The sequence below is a fragment of the Cuculus canorus genome, chromosome 15 (assembly GCF_017976375.1).
Source record: "Cuculus canorus isolate bCucCan1 chromosome 15, bCucCan1.pri, whole genome shotgun sequence".
In the NCBI taxonomy this organism is placed as follows: Eukaryota; Metazoa; Chordata; class Aves; order Cuculiformes; family Cuculidae; genus Cuculus; species Cuculus canorus.
In genome coordinates, this window is record NC_071415.1 from 10,439,129 (window position 1) to 10,464,279 (window position 25,151).

Genomic DNA, 25,151 nt, shown 5'->3' on the forward strand with positions numbered 1-25,151 from the left:
CAGCACCACTGTCTATCTGCAGGACTGTGTAATTATAGAGAACTCAAGATAGAACAAAATAATAACTCTGACTTCTACACTATGGCCACGCCAAACATCTTGAGAGTGAAAGAAAAGCCAGCTTGCTCCAGTACACAGAGCAGAACAACAAATACATTTTTCCCTACTCTTGTAAAACATTCACTTGCTGGTGCTGGTAACTGAGATTACATCAGGTTATCAGCCGCTTTGAAACCTTTCCTGATGATACACGAGGCTTCTAAGTGAAGGAAAACATGGTTGCGTATCAGCATTTTCTTTAAATGTAGTGGTAATTACATACTTTCAAAAGCAAAGAGATCTTGGAAGTCTTTTCCTCACCAGCTTGGAAAAGAACAACCTTTTACAGACTAGTAGAAAGTCGATGTCCATAGCCTGTGGTACTTTCCAAGCAGTTTTTTGGTTATGTCTTAATAGACGACAGTTAACTAGCAAAGGACTGCATTTAGCTGATGCAGTGTTTAAATAGTTCTTGCCTTGCTGGAATTTTACTGGTATTTTATTTGTATTCGAGCTAGAAAAGCTTCAGTTGCTGTTGCACTAGGGGTGTACAGAACCAAAAGTAAAAAATTTACTTACTGGCAGACTTGACAGGTAACATCAGACTGCAGTCCACCTGTGAAGATTTGGTCTATGATGCAGTTACAGTGGTTGGGGTTGTTGGCCTTCTTCCCATTATCATCACCTGGAGGGATGCAAACACAGGCTGAGAAGTCAAAAATGCTCTGAGGGAACAGTGGTTTGTTTTGGATTGTGTCTCCAGTAACTCTATAACGCAACGCTATAAACATACTGCAAGTTCGCACAGAGAATAGAGAACCCTGAAAATGTTGTGCATTAAAGAAAAAACAAGGGAACAAGAGAATTCCTACAACATAAAAGATAATCAGAAGTTGACTAAATGCAGTTAACTCCTGTAGAGGTGAAGCTTTAAGCCCTATGAGCTGTTGGCCAAACCCTCTGTCAGGATGCAGCTTTATCTCCCTTTACAGATACTTGCTTTCCACTATCTGAGACAAAGATCAGTTCCTAAGATGAAGGATTTGCCAGGGTGGTTCATGAAACTGAATATTTAAACTTCGCTTAGAGTGCTGCTGTGCAACATTTGTACCTAAAGAAACGGCCAGCTCTTTACCACAGAAGCGCTGGTTTTTGCTTAAGCAGAGCATTCAATCGCACATCATTTTCCTAAACGAACAGAGGAGAAAGGTGAGCAAATGGTACTTTTTAATTCTATCTCAGTCAGCTTCTGCGAACAGAGTGAGGGGAGGAGGTTTGCTTGGACCCCTCACCTGGCTGTCTGCATCCTGTACTGTCAACAAAACCAGGTACTGTCCGTTCAGGTTCTCACTAGTGAGAACGTGAAAGATGTCCTTATCGGAAGCGGGAATGTAAGTGCTGTGTCTTCCTCAGAGACACAGCCATACTCTAAGTTCTCAAGGGGCACAATGGATGCATACTCCTCCTTTAGGCATTATAAACTATCGTTGCAGGTCCCAGGAGCACAGCAATTCATTTTTATGATCTGAGTGCTGAGATTAGGCCAAGTCAGCTTTCTTAGACTAACCAGAGCATTAAATAACCAAAAATGTCCTGGCACAGTTCTCGACTTTGAAGCTTACTCCTTCCATTGCCCACAGGCGAACTTGGAGTGATCCACTTATTTTTTTATTTCTGAACTGCTTATTTTTTGATTTGTACTGCTTATTTTCCTTGGATAGGATAGATGCAATTGGTTTTGCTTTGTAATGAGATGCACACACAAACTATTTCACAGCACCAGCTAATTATGTTGTCAAGTGCACCTTAAGATGTCTCCCAGTTTCCTACAAGAGAAGCTGCTAAGACAGAAATTTAAGTTTTACCAGGTTTCCAAGTCATCTTACTAGGAAGTATCTAACTTCCGAAACTGAAATACTAAGATGTTGACTCCTCAAATTACTCAGAAACATTTAATTTCTAGTCAAGTATGTCAAAAAAACACCTGCAGAAAGTAAAAGCATAGGGCAAAACCCCACCATTTTTCTTACGTCTAAAGTGCTCCAGCTGGAGTCTTCTTGCAGAATAAGAGTTTGTTTTCCCAATGAAGCTTTAGAAGTTTGTTGAGAAACAGTATATTAACTGACGGAGGGCCCACCTGATACCAAGTGTAGAAAAGCAGACATCGGTGATATCTGCTGAGCTGCAATGGGCCTCTTCAACTCATTAGATCCTCAGCGCCTCAGCAAAGCTCTCACTCAGTCGCCTGCTTTTGAAACTTGGGTTTGACTTGTCAAGAAAAGCATATTGTTTCCTTACAAGGGCTCTTGAACATAATGCTCTAAAATTAGGTTTCAAATGGGCAAGGGTCAAGCTGGGGGTTATCAGCCCCAGTCTCAGGCATTTTTTTGATGAGAATTCCAGCTAAATCTTCCCGAACTTAAGATCCTTTTAAGGTCTCAATTATGCTAAGCTAATGAATAGAGCATACAGAATAGAGACTGTACAAGACATGCTTCACCTTTAGAAAAAGATCACTTATAAGCTTTAAGGACTACATGTGGAGTGCCAAAAAAGACTTTAATGGTTTTCATCCTTCTTTTAGAACTCCTCTTTTTAAAGAAACAACATGCAACAGCCACCTTCTTCTAACATCACCAATTGAAACCTTATCTCCCTCTGTTTTGTTTAGAGGGGGCAGAAGCAGAGAAAGAGTGTCTAGAGCTTTTCCCTGGACCACAGGTACCACCCCTGCTGGACCCCATTAACAGACAGCCATTCCCGCCCACGGGAGAGAACGAACGCTCCCTTTTCAATTATACAAGTCAATCAGCATCAGTGATGAGAGGGTCTCAAAAGAATATCCTGCGAGCTTGTTCCCAGCAAAACAGAAGGGCATTACCCACTCAACATTATTTCCCATGACATTTGATTGGAGAGGAGGGAGAAAAAAGTAAGATTACCACCTACTCACACTCGTCAATATGTAACAGATGCTGAGAGGAGGTATATTATGCAGCTGAGAACTAGATGCTGCGAGATTGTTGTGCTCAAGTTAAGGTTCCCTTCAACATTTCTGTCTTACAAAGCAGGTTTTATTTTCGCACATTTTCGTTTTTAGAGCTGGCCATAATTCCTACTGGGAAAATTCTTGTAAGAGGCTGGTCAGCACAAGACAAAACCCAAACATTAAAACGCATCAATATATATGCTAAGGTGATTATGAGAGTGGTAGAAAACTGAGTGTAAAAGTTCAGATTCAAATTAAATGCCTTTTTGTTTTTTTCCCCACAAATCCAGAAGTTAATACTACATCTGTGCAATAACTCAACATACTGACTTGTGTTTGAATATATACACTTCTAATAAGCTACTAACGGTAAATCAGGCAAAACAACTGTAAGAACAGCCATAGATTGCTTTTCAACATTGTTTTGGGTTTTGAAGTAAAATAAAGAAGTTTTGCCTCCAAATTCCAATATGCACTTTTTAAAAGGGGGATTATCAAACCAAGACATTAGTGTCGACTTGTCTGCTTTACTTTGGCCCCAGTGTTTTCAGCATGCGCTTGTAATTCTTTGACAAAGCAGTCTACACAAATTTATAAGGATCATAGCAGACGATATGTTTCGCTAGCATATGCTTTATCAGTTCCTAAGATTATGATGCAGAATTCAGAGAACAGGATAGTGTTTTACTTCCAAATCTCAGCACAGAACTCTTTTTCTGTCATGATACCTTGCACCAGGCTTCAAGTTTGCTTTGTAGTAGAACTTGTTAAAGATGAATGCAAAATGCTTCATGAGAACCAGATCGATGAGGAATAATCAGCTTTGAAGTAGTACATGGTTTTTGTTACACAACTGAATAATATTAGCTGAATACAATTTGGGATAAAGACATAGGATTACTTCGTTTCTTCTATCTTGCTTTTTGAAGCTTTATGTACAAATGTGCACCTCTACCACTGCTGCTCAATTGTTGTTGCTCTTGCAATAAAATAAAATAATAAAAAGAATTATACAGCCAGTGATTTCCCTGGGCTGAACATGAACTTTGGAACTGCAGTCTTCCCTCACACAAGAAAATAACAGTTCTGGACTAAGTTTCTCCAAGTTCAAATATGTCTGAGACAGTAAACAACAAAGTGTTTGGGTTATCAGAACCTCACTGTCCTGGGAGCGTGCAGATTTAGAACCTGAACTTCTTCCAGAGCACTGATAACTAAGATATATCTCTTATGCTTACTAAAAGCTGAACTAATGCTTTACAGACTGGGTTGAAATACACATTATTTACATTCCTGAGCTCTGGAACTCCTGAAGGGTCCTACATGAAGTATATACTTTGGGCTTGTTTGTCTAAGAACGCATGCAAGAAGCAATATAGCAATGTCTGACCGCTTTCAGCATCTTTTATACCACAAACACATTCAGAGACTGAAAGTCAACGTTGCCATGTGTTTCAAAGATCAAAGGTCATCCATGCCCAGGTCCAGGCGAACGGTCAGCCTTGAACACAAAACAGGTGCCCATCACCTACCCAGCCAGGCTGTTCCCAGCATCGCTCTGGGGAAGCAGCTTGTATCTGATGGGGAGTAAGCCATGAATCCCATTTGGAAGCTTTTGTGGTTGGCACAACTGCCAACGTACAGTGACACTGCACAACTCTGATCACTACCAAAGCAGCAAGGGGGATGGGAATAGCACAAGAGGCAGGTACAGCTCTAAATGTCATTTCGAGTAGCAACACTGGGAAAAGAATTCAGATTGTAGCTTTTTGAATTGTCAGTGGTACACAGTCTGAATGAATAGCAGAGAAAAAGGAGTAATTAATAGCTTAGTATTTTTTTTTTCATCAATATACTACTTTCCAGTTAGTCCCTCCTTCTCTGGCAGCTGGAATGAAAAACAGCAATGCACAGGCACGACAGGCTACATTCCCTTTTATCCAGAGTCACTACTCCAGCAGCACAGAGGAGCCCTGTTAAATGTTCGGAATGTGCCCTGCACAGCTCAACACAACAGCATGAGCACAAGCAGAGCTGTCACCCCTGAGACACGATTTAAGCGGGTAATCGTGCAGGTATCCCGGGCTTCCAAAACTTCACAGATGCCACTAAAACAAAGTATATTAAAACCAAACCAAACAACTTCATGGGCCAGTGCATATAATAATCTCAGGGCAGTTAATTTTATGCTTGAGGGTTTGTAATACTACATCCAAATCTTTACATGCGCATCAAGAAAACATATATATTTTCCTAACAGATATCACTAACTGGCATTTAAAGCTTTCTCTGACTTGCATTAGGAAACTTCCTAGAAAGCAGAGTAAATGGAATGGAAAAGGGATAAATGACCCATGTCAGCCAAACAAATATCACTACATGTTTACATAGTTCTTAGCATAAGGAGGACTTTACTTTAGTGCCTGAAGCTTTGGTGATCACGAATAATGTCCAAAAGCCAAGGTCTTCGGACAAAATTTTCTCCATATTTATTTTACTTCACTGTATGTTAATTGTAGAACTTGATTACTATTGACTAGAAGCTTTAAAAGCTTTTTTTGATTTAATATTTATTTAATATTGGCAGAGGAGGCATTATTTGCTTATTGTAGCTTTAGGACATATTCTCACTATTAGTAATAATATTTTTACATATGCATACTTCACGTGTGCACGGTGTTTGTGCGCAGCAGTAAATATACAAGTGGGAAAACTTTCTCATTACATAGCAAACTTGTTCATTCCAAAAGTGGTTTATCATGATCATACTTGAAATTCTGGTTTACATGAACCGGTTTGGTTCCCACACAACTGCTCAGCCACTTCTTTTAAATTGCCTTGATGCAGCATAGATTATTTACCACAGTTTAATAAAAGTCCATTTCTTCAGAAACAGACAGTTAAAAACCTGGGTGCACAGATGCCAAGGATCAAGTGCTAAAGCTTTCCCCTAGTAGCAGTTCAACAGCTTAGTTATGTCTATGCAAGCAGCTCTATTGTAAAGACATCCATTAGATAACTGAATTTCAGTGTGGGTATTGAATATAAGTGGTAGCCTTCTCACAACTCAAAAAAAGATCAGTACTGAAGGTGCAAAGCCCCTTAATTCAACTCAAGCTGCCCAAAACCATTTTAAAATACCAACTGAGAAGTCAGTGTTTTCAACACATCTGTGATATCCAACCCACAGCACAAGAATCTACACGTATGCACACATGCTTTCCAAAGAATGTCCAACACATCCCTGGAGGTGTTCAAGGCCAGGTTGGATGGGGCCTTGGGCAGCCTGGTCTAGTGGGAGGTGTCCCTGCCATGGCAGGGGGTTGGAACTGGATGATCTTTAAGATCCCATTACCAACCCTAACCATTCTATGATATAATTTTTTCAAAGTTTTAGGACGAATCACAGTTTCATTTTCATTCAGAGGCCAAATGAACCTAAGAACGAAGAAACTGTTGAGAAAGTCTGATGTTGTTAGTAATTCTAGAAGGTACATCAGATCAATTCTTCATTTAGAGTCAAACCACACTTTAAGGAAGAAAAAAAAAAAAGGAAGTCTTTTAGAGTCTTTTAGTCTTTTCAGATTCTTTATCCATTTGAAAAGAGCGCAGGGATCTTTGTCCTTGCAAGCTTTTTCTTTATGTTTCTGAGAAGAAAATACCACTCCTTCATGAACTGATCAGGAAGTAGAGAAGAAATACAAACATCGTTTTATATCAATGATGATGAAGAAAGGTTCGAGATTCGTTGGCTCAGCAGTTCGGAAACGTTACAGGACCCATAAAGTATTTGTGTTTGCAGCTGAGTTTATTCAGTATTGAGAAGCAAGAGGTCAGTATCTGGGCAGACTCTGCTCCTTACAGAACATCAACACCAGTATTATTAGGGATATTGGATTTCCATTAGTGATGGTCAAATGACAGATATTAGTAAATACAGGAGACCCACTCTCCTTTCCTTAGGAGTACTATTTTTGGAGAAGACTCTTCTAGAGGACAGCTATTACAAACCTGAACAAGCACATCTGCTATGATAGAAGACTGTCTCAAAGATAAAAGCCAGACTTCAAAATGTTTCAAAGCAGCTTTTCCTTTGATAGTCCTCTGACAAAGCCAAAAACTGAACCTCTGAGTGCTTCTTCTAAGAGCACTAGAAGAAAGTTGAGTGGCTTTAAAGCTTATTTTTGGTGACTAAGGATTTTTTTCTATTGGTTTTGCTAGCTTCACCCCTACTATTTTTCCCTTACAAGAATAGTAAAAATTTCTGTGCTTAAGTGAACCGAGCTAGATCAAACACAGGCAGACTGGGAAACTTTGTGTTCAGATTTAGGTTAGTTAACTAACACGAAATACATAATTTCATATGATAGAACCAAGCTGATTCAAGACTTAAGATACGTCACCTCTAAAAGCATGTCACTGAACATTTTTATTGTATTGTAGAGTGGTATTTTTACAGACTGGTAAAAGATGCTAAACCCAAATCGCATTGTTATTTCTATTTCACATTTCTGTAAGCAATCTAGCTTACAATAAATAGAGCAGAATATTTAAGAACATCCATAGCCTCCCCTATGTTATTTTCATCAGTCCCATGGCACACCGAGTAAGAGTTCTAACTACCTCAAGTATAAATAGAATGAAAAGGGCAATTTAAAAGGATAAACAGTGACTCACAACCAATAAGAGAAGAACATGATGGTGATTCAAACCAATGTATTAGGTAATTACTTTAGGTACTTTCTGACCGTGGGAATGGTTTATTAATATATTTATGAATCTTCTCCTTTAAGTCTACCAAACATTTTAAAAGGGATTTGCTAAGACTGCTGTACTGGAAGACACTACTCTCGATTTAAGAAGAGATTGTTCTACCTCCTTTTGATCCAATATTCCTTGTTGATTGGAGACTTGGTACAAGCCTTACCTTTGCAGTGTCTGTGTAGCACATCTAATGCAGCAATGAGGAACTCGTGTGCATCTTGTTGCTCGTACCCTGCTAAATGCCGTGCATGAGTCCATACCAGGTGCAATAACCTATATGGAATGTGAGGAGATCGGTGCCCAGAGTAAAACTGCTCAAAGCAAAGAAAAGGACATGACTGTTAACAAGTTACACAGCCTCAGTGCATTTAATTATTAAAAACTTAAAATGAGTGCAATTAGTCAAATAAATTTAAACCATTTTATTCTGATGGCCTTAATAATAAAACACAGCGACAGCTTTTTATCACAGACTACTCAAATGATCTCAGAACTGAGCACCTCAGTTTTCTTCCTTGAAATTACTTCAGTTAGTGATGGATTAGCCTAAAATAAGGGAGAGGGGAGCCGAAAACAATATTCAAAAGTTCCTTTCATTAAAATATCCGGGGGGGGAGAGGAATTCTACTTTTGCAAGAGATTAACAATTATGTTCACAAATTACACACCCCCCAAATCAGGACAAACAGATGAAAGAAGATACGATGAAAATATTAGATGCCAGCTGCCATCCAGCCCGAGCCAAGGCGTGATACCTCTCTGCACCCAATGGCCACGCACAGTCTTATCTTATGGACAAATTTTCAGGCAGGATAGCAGCTCGTGGCAGCCCTGGCCTTTCATGGTATGCTACAGCAGTGAAAAGCTTTAGAAACTACTTTATTTGGCTGAGCTGTCTTCAAGAGCTGAAGGTGCCGCTTCATTCACCTATCCCCAAAGTCAGCCACCCATTACTGCTCCTGCAGAGCGTCACTGACGGAGACTTGGTCCTGGACCAGTTCCTGCATCTGCTTTGTAATCTGCTTGGGTCAAAGTCTGATGAGCTGGCTACCCTGGCAACTGAGATTGCCCCACGTGATTTTGCCAGAAGTGGTTTAGAGAGGGCACAGACAAATTAGTCACTCAACAAAACCATGATGCGAAACACCACTGCTGGGTGGCGATACACAGCCAGGGCGGTAAATCAGCACAGAGGAGAAGGAAGATAATCCCTTACTGCACACCAGGCTTTTTTCTTTTTTTTTTTTCAATACCAGCCAGCGCCCACTTAAAAACCAAACACAACAAAACCCCAAACCACACCACACCTCCCTCCATACTAAGGGTCTGTTTCCTTCGGTCGAGGTTCAGCTCCCTTCTTTGCCCTTTCCACTTCTATCCAAGTGCTACTGCTGCAGCGCTCCTGCTTTCATCCTCCTGGGTCCAATTTTGGCATTCAGAGTCTCAGACCAAAGCTAACAGTCCCCTCTGGAGTAAGGTGACTTCTGTACCTGTTCAAGAACCTCTGCACTGTGATGCCAGTTCCAAAAGCAAAGCAGAGATGCTTGTAGTGCCCTTGCAGGGAACCAGAAAAGACCCAGAAAAGTTTAATTCCTTGGGCGTCATGTTGTATTTAACGGCTTAACATTTTATTTTCAACAAATGAAGATTTATAAGTCACTTTGCCTTCCCTAACATTTGGAAAAGGCGTTTGCCAGTAAAGGGTGCCTGCAACATCATGATTTAATTTTTGCCAAGATCCTATCCAATCGATGGTGGTTTATTTTCAGCTCCTCTTCCCCAAAAGAGGACAGTAAGCAGCAAATACACAGAACAAAAATAATATTTAAACCTCCAGCAAGACGTAATTTCTCACTCTTGTTGGAGATGCAGGCTTCCTTCCCCAGCCCTAAGTTTCTCTCTCCCCAGTCTGAGCATATATATTCGTGCCAGCACAAGCATTGTGCTATCACACAAACCTCCCTAGACAAAATAATCTTTTAAGGGACAGGTAGGTGAAAGGCAGCACAATCTTCTCATCTACTCCTCATATTTGTAGGGTTTTCTAATGGGTTATAGCACGTTTCCAAGCAAAGAAATTTCTTTCTTGCAAGCTTCGCTTTTTCCAAACAAGAAGATAAACCTCTGCAGCCAAACCCCTCAAAATGCTTCTACAAATAAACAGATCAATAGTTAACTTTGATGCCAACAGGAATGACACTAAGGGACTGGAGCAGTAGTATGGTAATTGAAATCTGCTGACGCAGCTGCTGCTCAACATAATTCAGGGAACTGCAGCAATAAAACTTCTCTGTTCTGTCATTCCTCACAATTAGTCCCAGAGCTCTCCGGTCATTTTAACCAACAGCACTCTCCGTAATTACTCCGCTGCAGACACCAGAACTGCCAGCAGATTTTACATTCTCTTGTGCTTCATTAGGATTAGAAGACTCTAACAAGAAGCTTTATCAAATTATTAGCTATTATCACAGAGAAACTAGAAGCACACCTAGCAAGAACAATACTGAATCTGCACGGGGACAGGGGGAAGCTTCGCTAGTCTAACAAACCAAGAATGAAACAAGAGAATCTGAGCACATTCAATAGCAATATTTTGTAAAACATCGATCCCATCTCTGTTGTTTCCCTGTTGCTGGGAGGAGCAGCACATCACAGCTGTTCCAATCCACAAAAAAAGTCCATGTAAAGTCTTATTAAATCACTGCTATACAAACCTTTTCATTAAAGTGTGCAAGTATAAATAATGATGTATTGGCAAATCATCTTTAAAACACTTCAATGGCACAATTCTTCCAAGATTAATTTAAAACGAATTTTCCCTAAATTTGTTCTCAGTTCAGCAGTATCAGTTGTTTATATGAGAGAGAACTAGTTCAAGCAATTTGAAAATGCTGGATAATAAACTGTCTAATTGCTGTTCCAGGAGAGTGGGGGGAAGAAAAAGCAGAAAAAAACCAAACCAGGATTCAAAGCCTGTCCTTACACACAACCCAAGTAACAGTAACTTTTTTTTGCTCTTAAAACCCTTGCTCTCAGATTGAAGAGGAAGAAACTAAAGGGAATTTAGAGGATTCTAGGCTTCATATTTTGCATTATTGTTATAAAAAATATACAAGTACCAGTCAGGTTTAATAAAAACAAACTACCACCACACACAACTTCCTTTTTGCCTCCCGCAAGCACACAGGCACAGAAACCCCCCAATTATGTGAACAGATACACCTGACCTATCCTTCATATGTACCAACTAAACAGCCTCCAAGCTTTGTAAACAAGAATTTATAGACATAAATCCCGCACTGGTCTCCAGCCCAATTTCAGAAGCTAAAACCTCCTTTTAGAAACTGGTTCTCCATTATAACTTCAAAAGTTCTGAAAATTACAATGGGCAATACCCACATCTTTCAGAAGACAAGAACACCTATTGGAGTGTTCCCAACAGAGTCAGAACAACTGTTTTCTTTGCATGCGCTCTGTATGGTCCATACTTATTTCATTTTACTAAATGGGCACAAACTGTACTTTCCGTTACAAAATGCAAGGCCTGTCTATGTAAAGAACAGAAACTACTTTTTCTCCCTTGTACCTTTGTTGTAACTTATTTTATACATAAGCCATTTCAACAGCTGGCCATCTTAAGATATCAAAGCCATAAATCACCTCACTCTTTTCCCTTTTTGCTCTCATTTCTCAACTCTCCACACAGTTGTGCCGCGCACTTTTGAGAGGCTCAGGAGCATAAGTAATGATGGGAATAAAGTAGGCTTTGTTCTTTACATCTCTTAGTGGATGCACTGCATTCTGCTATATTCCCAGGTATTCTCGCTATTCTAGTAACAGAGTACATGGAGATACAGATCCACTAATCCTACCATCCTGTAAAGTAGTGAGATAAACTTTAGGGTGCAGACCATCTTGAAATTAATTTTCATTGGTGAAACAAAACCGAACTACAAATACCAGTAGGTAAAAAAGTAGAGCAAGAACCCTTTCAGCCAAAAGGCTCAATGAACAGAATCTCTGTGTTCTATCCTCCCTCCATCCAGTTTCACCACTATCTGTTATTCCTAAATAATTTTCATTCCTTTTCTTATGCAGTGTAATTAATGCCGTGATTCTATTGAGAAATGGCTTTCACGTAGCACAATTGAGAATGTTAATTGATGCAGTTAAATATTTTTAAAACAAACAGATATCAATGCTTGGCATACCTGCAAGAAAAACTACCAGGAAAAAGCTCTGTTCTGAGAACCATCTGATACTCACTACTCACCACCAACCTTCTTCAATGTGGAAGAACTTTGTAGCTTCCCATTTATCACGGAGAAAACACACAACCTATATAACTAAATGATCTTAAAAGGGACATGCGCTTTCTGTTTGCGAAGCAAAACAGCAAAACTTGCTTATTTACGTACAGCAAGTTTCACTTCATGTTCAAAACAGTCTCTTTTTCTTCTGGAGAGTTCTTACTGGCACGAATTCACCAGATCCCATGGCATTCCATTTGTCTAAGATCACACCTTCGGAAAAGAAGGGTGGAGGGGAGATGAAGTTAACCCCTGCCCTGATCGTTTGTCACTGGTTAAAAAGCCTTGGAATAACTACAGCAGTTAATCCCAGTGGGAAAGCTATGTAAAAACAAGACAGAACCTGAACCAACGTTTCCCCAGTAATTCAATTACAAAGGAATTCTTAACCATAGCACTGGAATCTCCACTAGTTAGCTTTCCTTCATTCAGGCCTCATCTCTGCAAAGTCAGCATAGGAATCTTCACCATAAGCACTGCATGCATTTGGGACAATTCTGCTTCAAAAATGCAAGATTTTGGTTTTAATCCTGAATGTAGAGAAATTAAAACTCACTGGGAAACAGAATTTTACAATGGCTGACAGAACCATAAACGTAACACAGTATTAACTGCTTGCAAGTTAAAATACACTGAGTTGGTTACAGATACAATAGTTTTGCTTGTGGAGGACTAGGCTCTGGTTTTAGTTCAAGGTGGTCAAGTCCCTCTTTGTTGTTCTCCCACAGCACTGAGCTGCTATATTTCAACGTGAAATTAGGACAGAGACTAATGTACTTGCTGTCCTCGCAGTCTGATATCACAGCTATGGCTCCTCCCTCATTCATACAGCCTCATGTCACCAAACGTTAATTATCAGAACTATTGCAAGCGTAGGCATGAATTCTGATAGGGGAAAACAAAGGCTGAGATTCCCAAAGTTGTATGTGAAATTCAACTTGATTACAACTGAAACCAATGTGAATGCCGTGTTTGAGTCCCATTTCAGATAACAGCCTGCTCTTTGTTACATGTTTGTACATAATCTCACAAAAGACACCCCAGGCCATTAGCAGGGCTCCACGTATAAAAAATGGAAATAAAAATCCTTACCTAGACAGCCTTGATCTTTCCTCCAGCCCCTCAATCTGTAACGTGACACTCATTTCCCCTTTCCCAAGGGAATTTTTAAAAATGCATGTGTGTAAAGAGAATGTGGTGATATTCATCAGAATGAGAATTTATACCACAATTTGATGAAAGGATATCAAGATTCTAATCATACCTGGTTTTTAAATAAGCAAATAGGTTTCTTTATTAACGGTGTACAGAAACTGGTATTTCTATACCAGGGCTAATTTTTTTTTTTCATCTAGGCAAAGGGATATTTCCCCATTTAACTGCACATCTGGTTTCAATAACTCTGCAGCTGCTATGTATTGGTGTGCCTGGCTTCTGTTTTTACCTCCTTTCCTGATGGATTCAGGAATAATTGAAAAATAAATCAAAAAAGAGAAGTACAACATACAACTAACGACTGCCAAGCAGCACAGAAGTTGCAAATTCACATGACTGCCAACTATGAGCAGAAAACAACTTTGTCCTGGAATGGCTAATGGGGACTTTACCTTCCATTCCACATACGTTTAACTCACCTGCAACAGCCATCTCTGACGGAAAAGGCACAGAAGTAAAATCAAATTGAAAATCACAAGATAAGGTAAAGCTATTTTAGGTTGGTCTCAGTTTGAATGAACTTCCATGACAGCATATACAGAGATGACATGTTCTGCATACAGACATCCCCAGGTCTTAAATGCTCTGTGACAGCAGGTACTAAAGGGTTTTTTGGGCTGGCTGGTTGGTTTTTTTTCAACTCACCGAGAAGGCAGATCTGTTACTGAAAAAAGAGGCACAGGACTGGATTTGTTTGTTTGTTTTTAAAGATTCACCTGAAACTAGAAGCCTGCATCTAGCCATAGTCCTTACATTCCCTACGTGGAACTAAGATGGTTAATAAAGCTCTCTGTGTACTTCATTAAGGAAAAGATCGTGTCTGTCTCCTCCAGCACAGACCAGACCCCCAGAGGCACATGGCAAAGCCAGGCACCTAAGTGAGAAACGGAAAGAGGAATTTGTTCATGCAAGATACAAACTATACTAAAGCATTCACTTTCCTACATTCTCCTGGCCGTCAACGGGTTTCCACATAAGGGATGACAACAAAGGTGTTTCTCCCTGTTAGAAAGCACTGAACCAAGATGTTTAAAATATTTATGCAGACCTAAATAAGCCAGTGCCCTAAACCACAAGGCTATACACGACTGCTTTATTCTCACTTCTATTATTACCCAAAGAGTCTGTGACACATATTCCAGTTACAACTTGCACCTTTAATTAAAGCTCGCATTCAGTTTTAAGACTAAAGACTTCCACATCAGTCTCAGAAGAGCAGGCAGCACTGTAATTATTTCCAATACTAGCTTTGCCTAAACAAGGGTGACTTAAGAACAGGACTTAAAAGGCCAGTAGTTTCCTTTTCAGTTTTGACAGTAGGGTCCCACTCAATCTTCCCTCCTCTGTTTTCCAACACCGTGAAGGGAAATGTATTTTGCAGCCCCTTTGTATTTGCAAACAGAACACAATCCGTTTTAGGGTAAGAAACAGCCAGCATCTGTGTAAAGGCGATGCCATTGTGGCAAACAGCACTCACCTCCTGAAAAAGCGTAGACATTTCACAGACCAGACATGAGCTGGGGCTTTGCATTTCACATTTGTGCCTGTCGGAGAGGAAGAAATCTCGCAGCAGTGGAGTGTGGGTAAGTGCCTGGACAATACAGTTCATAAAACATGTGTTCCCAAGATTGATTAGCCCTCGTAGACCTATAAAGACAGAAGGGGGAAGGGATACATAAGCATTATCAAGTTAACAAAATGGTATATTTGCATTTTTATATAGATTTCACAACACTGCCGCAGATTTACTGTTTATGCACGGCTCCACAGCTGTGTATTGTTTTAGGTACGCTATTGGTTTTGATGTACTCAAAGCACAAACTGCCACAAGCTTTCTGACCTACACCAGGATTTGTTTCTTGAAATCCTTAGAAGAAAGAAAACCCCAAGTACAGCAGCACCAATAGCAGCATTTTGCAACGGCTGTTTTGCCACACATCACCAAAACATTCCCTTCCCCAACCAAAAGTGCAATGACAACTGGTTAAATCACTACAGTATGAACCATTAAATTTGCATACATCAATAAATAAAGGTTTCAAGTAGTTTAATAGGCTTTCCCTCATGCATGTCACAAAGCCACGATAAGGTTTTTGTACTGTCATAACGCAACAATCATCTAAGATGGGCAGCAAAGGAAACAGCCTTGACAAACCAAAGTCAGGCTCTCAGATCCAATGCAGACTTAGCAAAGCCTTTTTTTTTTCTGTACAAAACACGAGATCCAAACAAGGCACCCTTAAATACAAACTGACCAACACTAGTTTCACATCTCTTCTAGCTCAGTTAAACATTAATCTACAGTGTACATCAAAAAATTCAACTTGGCATAAGAGGATTCATCACACCTTAAGTCAAACGTTCAGTAATGCCCAGAGACGATTTCTTGTGCTTGGAAACCAAGGTGCTTAAAGGAAAGCTCTTTTGTTGCACAACAGAAGAGAGGTTAGGAGTGGGGAAAGCTTTTCAGTCATTTGCAAAGTCTAAGCGAGAAGAAAAACATGCTCAAATCCTCAAGTATTCTTCCAAACTGTTAACATAATACCACCATACAAGAGTGCTAAATGAGAAGAACATCAGGTGGACAAAAATGCTTATTTTTAATCAAAAACTTATTTTGAAACAAGATAAAATGCACCGATAGACACAATTCTGGTATCGATTTAAAATTAACATAGTCCTCTTCTGCAATATGAATGGGATTGTTACACAGATAAGGAACAAAAAACAGGATTACTTGACAGAGAGTGAAGAATTTCCTTGCCATTCCACGTGAATGCTAGCAATGCTGTGGTAATTAAAGCTGGTGCAGTTCCCTTGCAGTACACCAGGTAGTGCTCAAAGGGCTCTTTAGCATCTTTCAGCAGGAGGAGGTGTGGTCCGGTTGCTATGTTACCAGAGAAAAACGGCACTACATGAGCTTGAACTGCATACTCAGCTGTAGGCGATGGACACCAAGCCCTCTTAAATTTTTCCTGTATATAATGCACCACCATCCTCCTCCCAACAGCTTCCAGGTGCTTCTATTTACGCAAAGCGCAGGACAGAATTTCTCATTATATTATAGTAACTTCTACTGGGCAGAAAGCTTCTTGCAATTATTTGCTTTATTTTCATGCTGAGAGGCAACAAGTGTACGCACAACATTAGCGAAGTGTTAAATAGTTAATTTATTGTAGCAGCTTGAAATATGGTGTGATGCTTCAACTTTATACACAATCCTATTTCAGTCCCCAGCCTCCAGGTCTCTGCAAACAACATCACAATAGAAAGGTGTTCATGCTGTGCAAGTGGAGAAATGTTTGGTCGGTGCTTTTTGCCTACCTCTCCTCTGTTTTTTTCCATTTAAAACTGGTTTTATTTAACACACTGACCGTGCAAACAGACACCTGTAAGGCTCCCTGGACATGTCTGAGATGCACCAGGAGGCTCTATCTATTTCCCCCTGGAAAACTCAGTCCTTCTGGCTAGCACCAGAATCCCAAGTCAGCCTGCACAGTGCAGAAGACCGGTGGAAGATCGGCACCACATCTAGAGATTTACCCTCTATCACTTTTCTTCTTGATATCTAATTGAGCACTCATGAGTAAAAGCAAACACATAAAGGCAGCTTTTTGGAATCATTTATTAAGCATCATTTGTTACATGCCTGTGGCTGGACCTTCTTTCCCTGTGACCACAAGAATCAAATCTTCCTCAAAGCTGCCACCAGCAGACTTAGTTAGAGGCGTCAGACTCCGAAGGCTGTCTTGGTCATTTGGTGTCAGTTTTTCATGGGTCTAAAGGGAGAGCTTCACACGCTATGACTTCACTTGAGTGCAGCAACACAAAGGAACCTGCAAAACAGACAAAGCTGAAACGTGAATACTCCACATCCCAATAAAAAGAAAAGAAAATGGTGAATGTAGCAAAACATAAGAACTCACTTGGCTGAAAAGGCAAAAACGTAAAGAGGGCATTCATCAGTCTTAGCCTTGAGGGAGCAATGACTGCAGCTGCCGTGCTGTGTCTTAAACTGCCATTTGAAATGAAACAGGTATGATGCGCTGAACTACAGCTAAGATACTGCGTAACTAATTGCAGCATCTCGGAAAACATGAAAATTTGATGTACATAAACTAAAGAGCTGAAAAGAACTCAAACCCCTATCCTCTTGTGCTTAACTTCATGGAGAAAAACGAGTTTGTTGGAAAACAGCTAAGAAGTAAAGCCTATATACAGCACACTGGTCAATAAAATATTAAGACTGTAAAAGACTTGTGTTTGCCACACCTATTCCCACCCCATCAATAAAGCCTAGCAATATTTAACTGGAATAGTCAGCACTGCAATATGTGGGTCATAAATTAACAGAAAAATAATACACCAAGATCTGAAATGCAGCAAGTCCACTTTTGCTGGCATCAACAGCTTTCTCCACTAGCATCTCATAGTGGGGCACATTTGTACAGAGGAGCAGGCTGACTGTAAGGACTGCCAACAGGATCCAACTTCTAGCAATAAAAGCTGTAAGACTTTGCAAACTTCTGCCATGCTTCATAGTACTATCTTAAATTCTGTGTCTTATGAACCGCTTCTGAAATAAGCAAGAGCAATCAGTGAGATATTAATTATACTCTCTACACAGATGTGTGCTCTTGTAGTAAGTGCAGCCAGCAGAAAAGCAGTGTTTTACTTCTGAACCTTGTTGAGGTACGTGTGAAAGTGGAATAATTTAACACTGCTGTCAAGACAAAATTGTCATGCAAGGTATAACCATAAAAAAGAAAATACCCTTTAATCATCACACATGGTCTATGACCACTCCTGTCATTCTGTCACATGCTGGACAGGCAGGGCAGAAGCAAAGCAGCAAGAAATCTACTCCTGCAATGCCTTGAGTACAGGTAAACCCATCTGGGAAACTACATCTAGTCTCAAACCTAGGTTCTAAGCAGCTGGCTTACCTCTGTCAGCTTCAGTTCTTCGATCTTCTTCTCGTACCAGTCTCTTTTTTTTTTCAAATGCTTTAAGTAATAGACCTGCAATACTGGGCAACAACGCTTGCTGTGAGCAGGGAGATCTAGAACACTGGTCTGCAAATCCACCCACGCAGGCGAGATGAAAAAGCCAAAACAAGATAAGGCAATTCCACTTCTCTGTGAAATGCAATTAAACGGCTATTAAAGGTGGGGAAGGGGGGAAAAGAGAGGACCACACATGAATACAAAATACAGAAAAAAAACAATTGGGTGTATATCTTGCTCTCCTGTAAAAGATTCTGTTTGTCTCTATAAACGAGGCTTCGCACTGGGAGAGGAAAGACAGCAGACAAACCAGGCTGAACAAATATTATTGCATAAAACCTCCTATTTATTTGAGCAAAGATTCTGGAAGTAAGAACACAGGTCACTATATAATGCAACTCTGTGAAACAATCAGGACATCATTCAGATGCACTAACACACAGCTTGAGACCCTGTATACATGAAACACAGGTTGGCAACATCTTAAAACAATTTGTTGTTCCCTACCCCCAGCCCTCCCAGTTCCCCATCTAGTGTCGATGTTTCCCCAGCTCCATCTCAGTATCAGAACTCAGTGCAAGCTGAGGAAGTGCTCACTGAAATATTTAGAGAGTTCAAACATAACCCTTGGAAAGAAAACACATCACACGGCAATGAAGAGTTCCACAACAATTTGGCGGTTTCATCCCACATTCAAACAACAGGAACTGCAATATCTCCTAAGAGCACCTTTCTTAAAATTGTATTTCAAGGGAAAACTGCCCTACTTTTTAGCACCTATAAATCCAAAGTCTCTCAGGTTTCAGGTGCAGACTGTGCCACACATTACCGGAATGCATCTGTTACAAACACCAGCCCCAGAGAGGCCAATACACTTCTCCTCCACAGCTTTGCCAGTGGGGTTAGTGACAGCAATTACTTTCAAGAGAGAGTCCCTTTTGAAATAATAATATAACCCACTATTTTCAGAAAGCAGCAGTACGCAGGTAAACAAAAATACAAGCCTACAAAGGAAAACACGCGACATTCCCTGACACTGGCAATCACATGAGTTATCGAAGTAACAACCATGCCGTTTTGGTGATTTATTCCACATCACTTCAGGCAAACGATTCTTTCTCAGTGGCTGCAGGAAACCTGCAGGTAACTGTAGAAACAGGAATACTGAGTTCAATGTGTTAGAAAAGGTTTTTCCAGAGGGATTTACAGGACATTTTTACAAACTTACCAATGATACACTCAGGTATTCAACTACTTTGACAACAGTAGAAGACAAATCTACATAACTTCTGCCACAGCCAAGTTAAATGAAATGAAATCAACCATGTGATCTTAAAAACTAACTTAACAACTCAATGTCTCTACTGCCCACAAACACAAACCACGGAGCTACCAGAACAGAAAAAATAATCGTGGGCGTAGGGCGAGGAAGAAAAGGCATTTGAGCACAGCCAGAGTTTCCAAAAAGGTGTAAATTGTGTTCTTTGAATTCAGACAGTTTTATTGTTTTGCTTTAGAATTTGTAAAGGATTCATTTCTTTTCCTTTGTTTATTCCTAAAGGGCACAGGCAGTTTGACCACATTAAGTTCATATTTTAACAGGAAAATTCTGACATCAATTCTCAAAAGTTATCTTGATATTCACCTGAGTTCTGCCAACCACATCTTGTGCTTTCCCCACCACTTCTAAGACACAAGGCAAAAGCATGGATTTATTCCTTCAGCAGTAATCACTGTAGGTAGGCACGATGCCTCCTTTATATCGCAGAAAAGTATCAGGACAGAAACCAGGGCGTTTGTTCGGTTGGTTTATGAATACTACAAAAATAATATTAAAAAATAACACAGACCCCAAGCAGCTTTGATGAAGAATCCAGAAAGATGGAAAACGTTTCTGTGACCTGGGACGTGGCTGAACTGAAACACTTGTCAGTGACTGCGCTGTGATGCTTTGCCAGAAGGAAGCCTGCAGCAACCAGGAAGGCTTTGCTATGGGCTTTAGTTCCAGCAGTGTTTGCAGGAGCACACATGCAATAGAAGTGTATGAAATGTTTAGGGATTTCCCCATCCCTTTCACATATATTTCAGGAATTAATAAAAATGCCCAAATGATATTCTTTCTGTTGGTTTTAGGCCAGACAAGCAGAACCACTTCAGGAAGCTGTAATGAGTCTGAGAAAAGAATTTAAGCAAAAATGTTTTTCATGTACAAACTCTGAAACACCTATAAAATTCAGAGTATGGTCCAAACCTACTAAAAATAACCCTGAAATGAATATGCTCTGCCTAGAAGCAAGTTGAAGGCTATATCTGCAGAGCAACGATTTCACATCAAGTTACACAAAATCATGGAATGGTTTGGGTTGAAAGAGACCTCAAAGATCACCCAGCCATGGGTAGGGACACCTCCCACTGGATCAGGTTTCTCAAAGCCCCATCCAACCTGGCCTCGAACACCTCATCCCACGTCAATCTCCCCTCTTTCCACTTAAAACCATTCCCCCTCATCCTATCCCTGCACTCCCTGATCAAGAGCCCCTTCCCAGGTTTCCTGGAGCCCCTTTCAGTGCTGGAAGACTGCTGTAACGTCTTGAACACAATTTGCTGTTGAGGCAAAAGGAAGGTGGTCCGAGACCCTACAGTAAGAAGCAGCAAAGCAGAGCTTCCAGCTTTGTGGCGAGTGTCGCTGGCAGTCATTGGGGGACTTGCAGTCTTACCGCTGCCGAGGACACCACAGGCACTGACATTACAGCCTGAACAGAGTTCCTTCACTAAGGCAATAGTTACCTTGTCAGATGTAAAGGTTTCTTTAATGATATACTGATATAAACACACCCCTCTAAAAATAAAAGCAAAAAGGAAGATCAGTTCATAGTGGGTCTGTCAAATACCTGTAACAGCAGCACGCTACTGCAGTGCTGGTTAATGCAGTTTCTGCTCGAGAAAAACCCTGCACAACTGCAAAACTCTTCTGTCAATTCAACAGGATTTCTGAAAAGGGCAAAATTTTAGGAGATACAAGAGGCAGAAGAAGCTTGATAAGGAAAATGCATAATGCTAAAATAATATAAAGCACTCAAGATGCTGAAAGGTTATAAACTGCTAAGTCACAAGCAAGATGATAGACATTTGCAAAAGGCTAAACTTGAAAACACTGTGCATCCCCACACTGAACCTCTCCCAGATTTATATAATCACCAAGCTACAGAAAAAAACCCTCTCTAAGCAGAAAACACGGATATGAGGCTTTGGAAGAACGAGACTAGAACAATTCAGTTAAATGAATGAAATAGATGTGTTGAGATCCAGATACATAATGCACCACAAAAATGTTCCAGGAGCTCCCATAAAAAGAGCAAACTCGGGAACATTAAAGAACATCACAAAGACGACGAGACCACCTCCACTGAGGAGTGCTGAGCAGAAAGATCAGGGACACCAAGGCTGCAGCTCCAGGCTTCTTGCTATTGCATCTCCTCCTTGCCCTGACCCTCTCTTATCTAGCACGCTCATCACCTCGACTTCTCCCAGAAACCACCTTCCGAGTCACGGTGGGCTCTTCCTCACCAAACACATCCTGCTCTGTCCTGCAGCTGACCAGCACAAGGAGGCTACAAACCAGACTGCTTTGTTCCCACCCTTCTCCTGGTACATAAGCATTCCCTGCAGATAACTTGGGGCAAGGCTTGAATAAGTGCTCTCCAAACTGACTCACTGTTTCAGATTGGCTAATCAGTAAATTTTTTTAAACAGAGTATTTTTGACAGGAACAGTTAGCAAGGGATTACGTGACAGATTAAAGAAATCAAGATGAACACTCAGGGCAGTAATCTTTCCTCTTTGGGTTACCACTGCCCCAGGTGAAAACGTGCTTAAATTCCCGTGTTTATTTTCCTAACGTGGCTCTTTTTCGCCAGTTATTCAAGGCTGCCAGGTTAGTCATCGCTCATTTTGAGCCACTGTTAATCCCTTCTGAAACAAAGCACCTCTCTGGAGCTGCATCACTACCGCCACCCACCCTCCCAGCCCCCTCAAGCTATTAAGCCACCAAGAGGCACAACCTGGAGAACTTCACTCCTCTGCTCTACCTGACTTGTAAGCGAAACCTTTTAAATCAAAGTCAGAAGAGAGTTGTAGAGTGGTATTTCTTAACTTAGTGAAATTTGGTGTTTTCAGTTTTTCTACTTTATAGTCTACATATTAACATAAATATTTTTCTATATTATTGCACTATCTAAAAAATACCTGTTAAACATCGTGCATAAATCTCTGTGCATCTAGATTCATAGGCTACACTGAATCCTGCGGTTTTGGGAGGTTGGGAGGATGACAGAATACATTGTATTTAAATAATCCTGTTACACGTATTTGGATTTCTTTTTCCTGATTTAATTACAAATATTCGCATTCTGCACTGACAGGAGTAAAACAAAAAGCCAACCCCTTCCATCCAGAAGCCCTAACAGACACGAACACGCACTCCAGTGCAGTTGGAGAACACGTGCTTTAGTTTAAATATCTGACCCGCACACACATCATTTGGGGGAGCCGTAAGTTCAGTTCATTCTGTAGAGTACTGGAATTAGAACACAAACAAAATTTAGCTGTATTTATTGCCACTGCTTACCCTGTCCAAAGACACAAGAAGAATGAGGTGTTTTTTTTTCCTTATAAACACTGACCTAACACTGGCAAATTTCCCTACCACCAACCCTTCTCGCAAACACTAACATAAGAACCAAGGCACACCAGAAAACTAATTTAGAACACGGAAGACACTGAAAACAGAACCAGTCAGTATGAGACTATGAAGAACAACTCCTGTTAATAGAGAGAAAATAAATTACAGGGCTATTTTAGCTACACTGCATTATGCATTGCACCATAAACTACAGGTCTACGCACTCCTACACAGAGAGAAAGGCAATTACATCAGAAAAGGCGTTCTGGAAGCAAAAAGAAAGTATCTTAAGAAAAAGAAATATTTGCATTCTAAATGAAACCCCACCTTTAACCTTCCGATTTCTGGCAAAAAGATTCTGAAACACAGCATTTTTTCCATTACTACTGAAATAACAAATTGTTCAACAAACAAGTTTGCTTATGTGTACAAAAGGAAACTGCCCATGAGTGTGTTTGCCATTGAGAATCCAGAAATCCAGCTACAAGAGATGGTAGACCAGAAGAAAGGAGCATATCCCACGAATGGCACATGTATAGCAAATTAACTGTTGATACAAACAGAATATAGCAAGCACTCCTCCTTGTACCTATCACCAGCACCAGAAGACAGTGATTGTTTAAATGGATGAATCACCCAAACCAGGAAAGTTCTCAGTTTTGCTATGTCCCTGCTGTACAGAGTAAGCGGAATTCATCCTCATTACTAATCCCTTTACCTGTTAACACAACTTGACCCAGAGGCAAAGATGGATTGGTGAGTCCATTTAAAGAAATAAACCAGGTGCAATTTGCTCTGCAGCTGAGTTACTGACAACTTAAAGAAAATGGGAAATGCACCCCACACACTGAATGCATGTTGTGATTCTAACCAGGCTCACAGGTCAACTCAAAGTCTTTTTTATCAGTAGCTTCTTGTGTACTTGCATGCAACTGGGCAGTTCTGGAAGCACCTCAGCATTCACAAGAGCCTTACCCAGATTTGTCTTTTTTTATGCTATGTTAGGATTGTCATCCAAAAGCCATTGGTTTTAATCTTTTTCTTCCTTAAAAGACCCAAAAAAAAAAAATCATGAAAAGTTACCAAAAGGTAACAACCTGCCTACGTTAAATTGTCAGCACACACACACAATGATGTTTGCAGCGTCTGTTCAGCAGCAGAGATGAACGCATTTTCTAGCACGTCTGTGAGGACAATCTAGTTCATCCACACTGCAATGTAAAAACCGCAGCGCTGGTTCTGTACAGGCAAAATTAAATAGCCCAGACCAAGTAAATGCAGTTACATTCTTGATGCAGCCAGATTTAGTGTCCCTACATTGCATTCCCCAGTACTTCTTGGAAGGCTCATTACCTTGGGCACAGCGCCATGGGGGCATGTTCGTACTGTTTACAGAGCCACGCTGACACTGCGCACATTCATGCTGCTCTGAGCCTAAGCTGAATTTGCATTGAGTTAATGTGGATCAAGATACCAATCATGTCTTTCCAGCATTTACTTTGTCCCTACCCCTCTTGGTTAACGAGGAATTGATTGCATTCACTATTTTTACTCGACAGCTTCAGTGACATCACATAATATACTTACAGAAGGGGCAAACTACATCAAGATAGTGCAGATGTAATTGGAAGACAGAACAATAATTCAAGAGCAACTTGTTAAATGGGAGAAACTATCCAAAATCAATTAAATTCAATAAAAACAATTGTGAAGTTAGAAATAAGAAAAATTAACTGGCTAAACACAAAACAAGGAGCAATGGCTGTATCAGCGCAACCTAAATGACTTAATATTGTTTGCAGCTCTGAGACAAATGGCATTTTGAAATTCAAAAGGCATATGAGAAGGCCTGGGAGGTCATTATCCTGTGACAAAAAACTTTCAGCTGGATGATATTTGGAATTGAGCACCCATTTTAAGAGATACCTGTGCAACCTGGCGAGAAGTCAAGAATATGAATGAGAATTTGCACAAAATTAATATTGGAGACTGGCGAAACAACTGAAGAACCCACTGGGTGAGCTAACTAATTAAAAAAGATAGTGCTGGAAGACTAAACAAGATAGATGGAAGAAGAGCCAGGCTGACAGTCTTCAAGTATGCTACAGGCCACTGCCAAGAGGACTGTAATTAACTCTTGTGGCCTA

General features: G+C 40.4%; 1 protein-coding gene across 2 annotated transcripts in view; it reads right to left on the minus strand.

Moving 5' to 3' along the window:
- USP22 (ubiquitin specific peptidase 22) overlaps nucleotides 1-25,151 on the minus strand; it is a 104,034-nt gene that overhangs the window by 13,172 nt on the left and 65,711 nt on the right. For both annotated transcript variants that reach the window (XM_054080214.1, XM_054080213.1), the window contains 3 exons: nucleotides 14,795-14,964; nucleotides 7,956-8,103; nucleotides 619-724 (listed from right to left, as the gene is read on the minus strand). In XM_054080214.1, coding sequence (XP_053936189.1) covers nucleotides 619-724; nucleotides 7,956-8,103; nucleotides 14,795-14,964 — 424 coding nt within the window. The remainder of the gene's footprint in view (nucleotides 1-618; nucleotides 725-7,955; nucleotides 8,104-14,794; nucleotides 14,965-25,151) is intronic.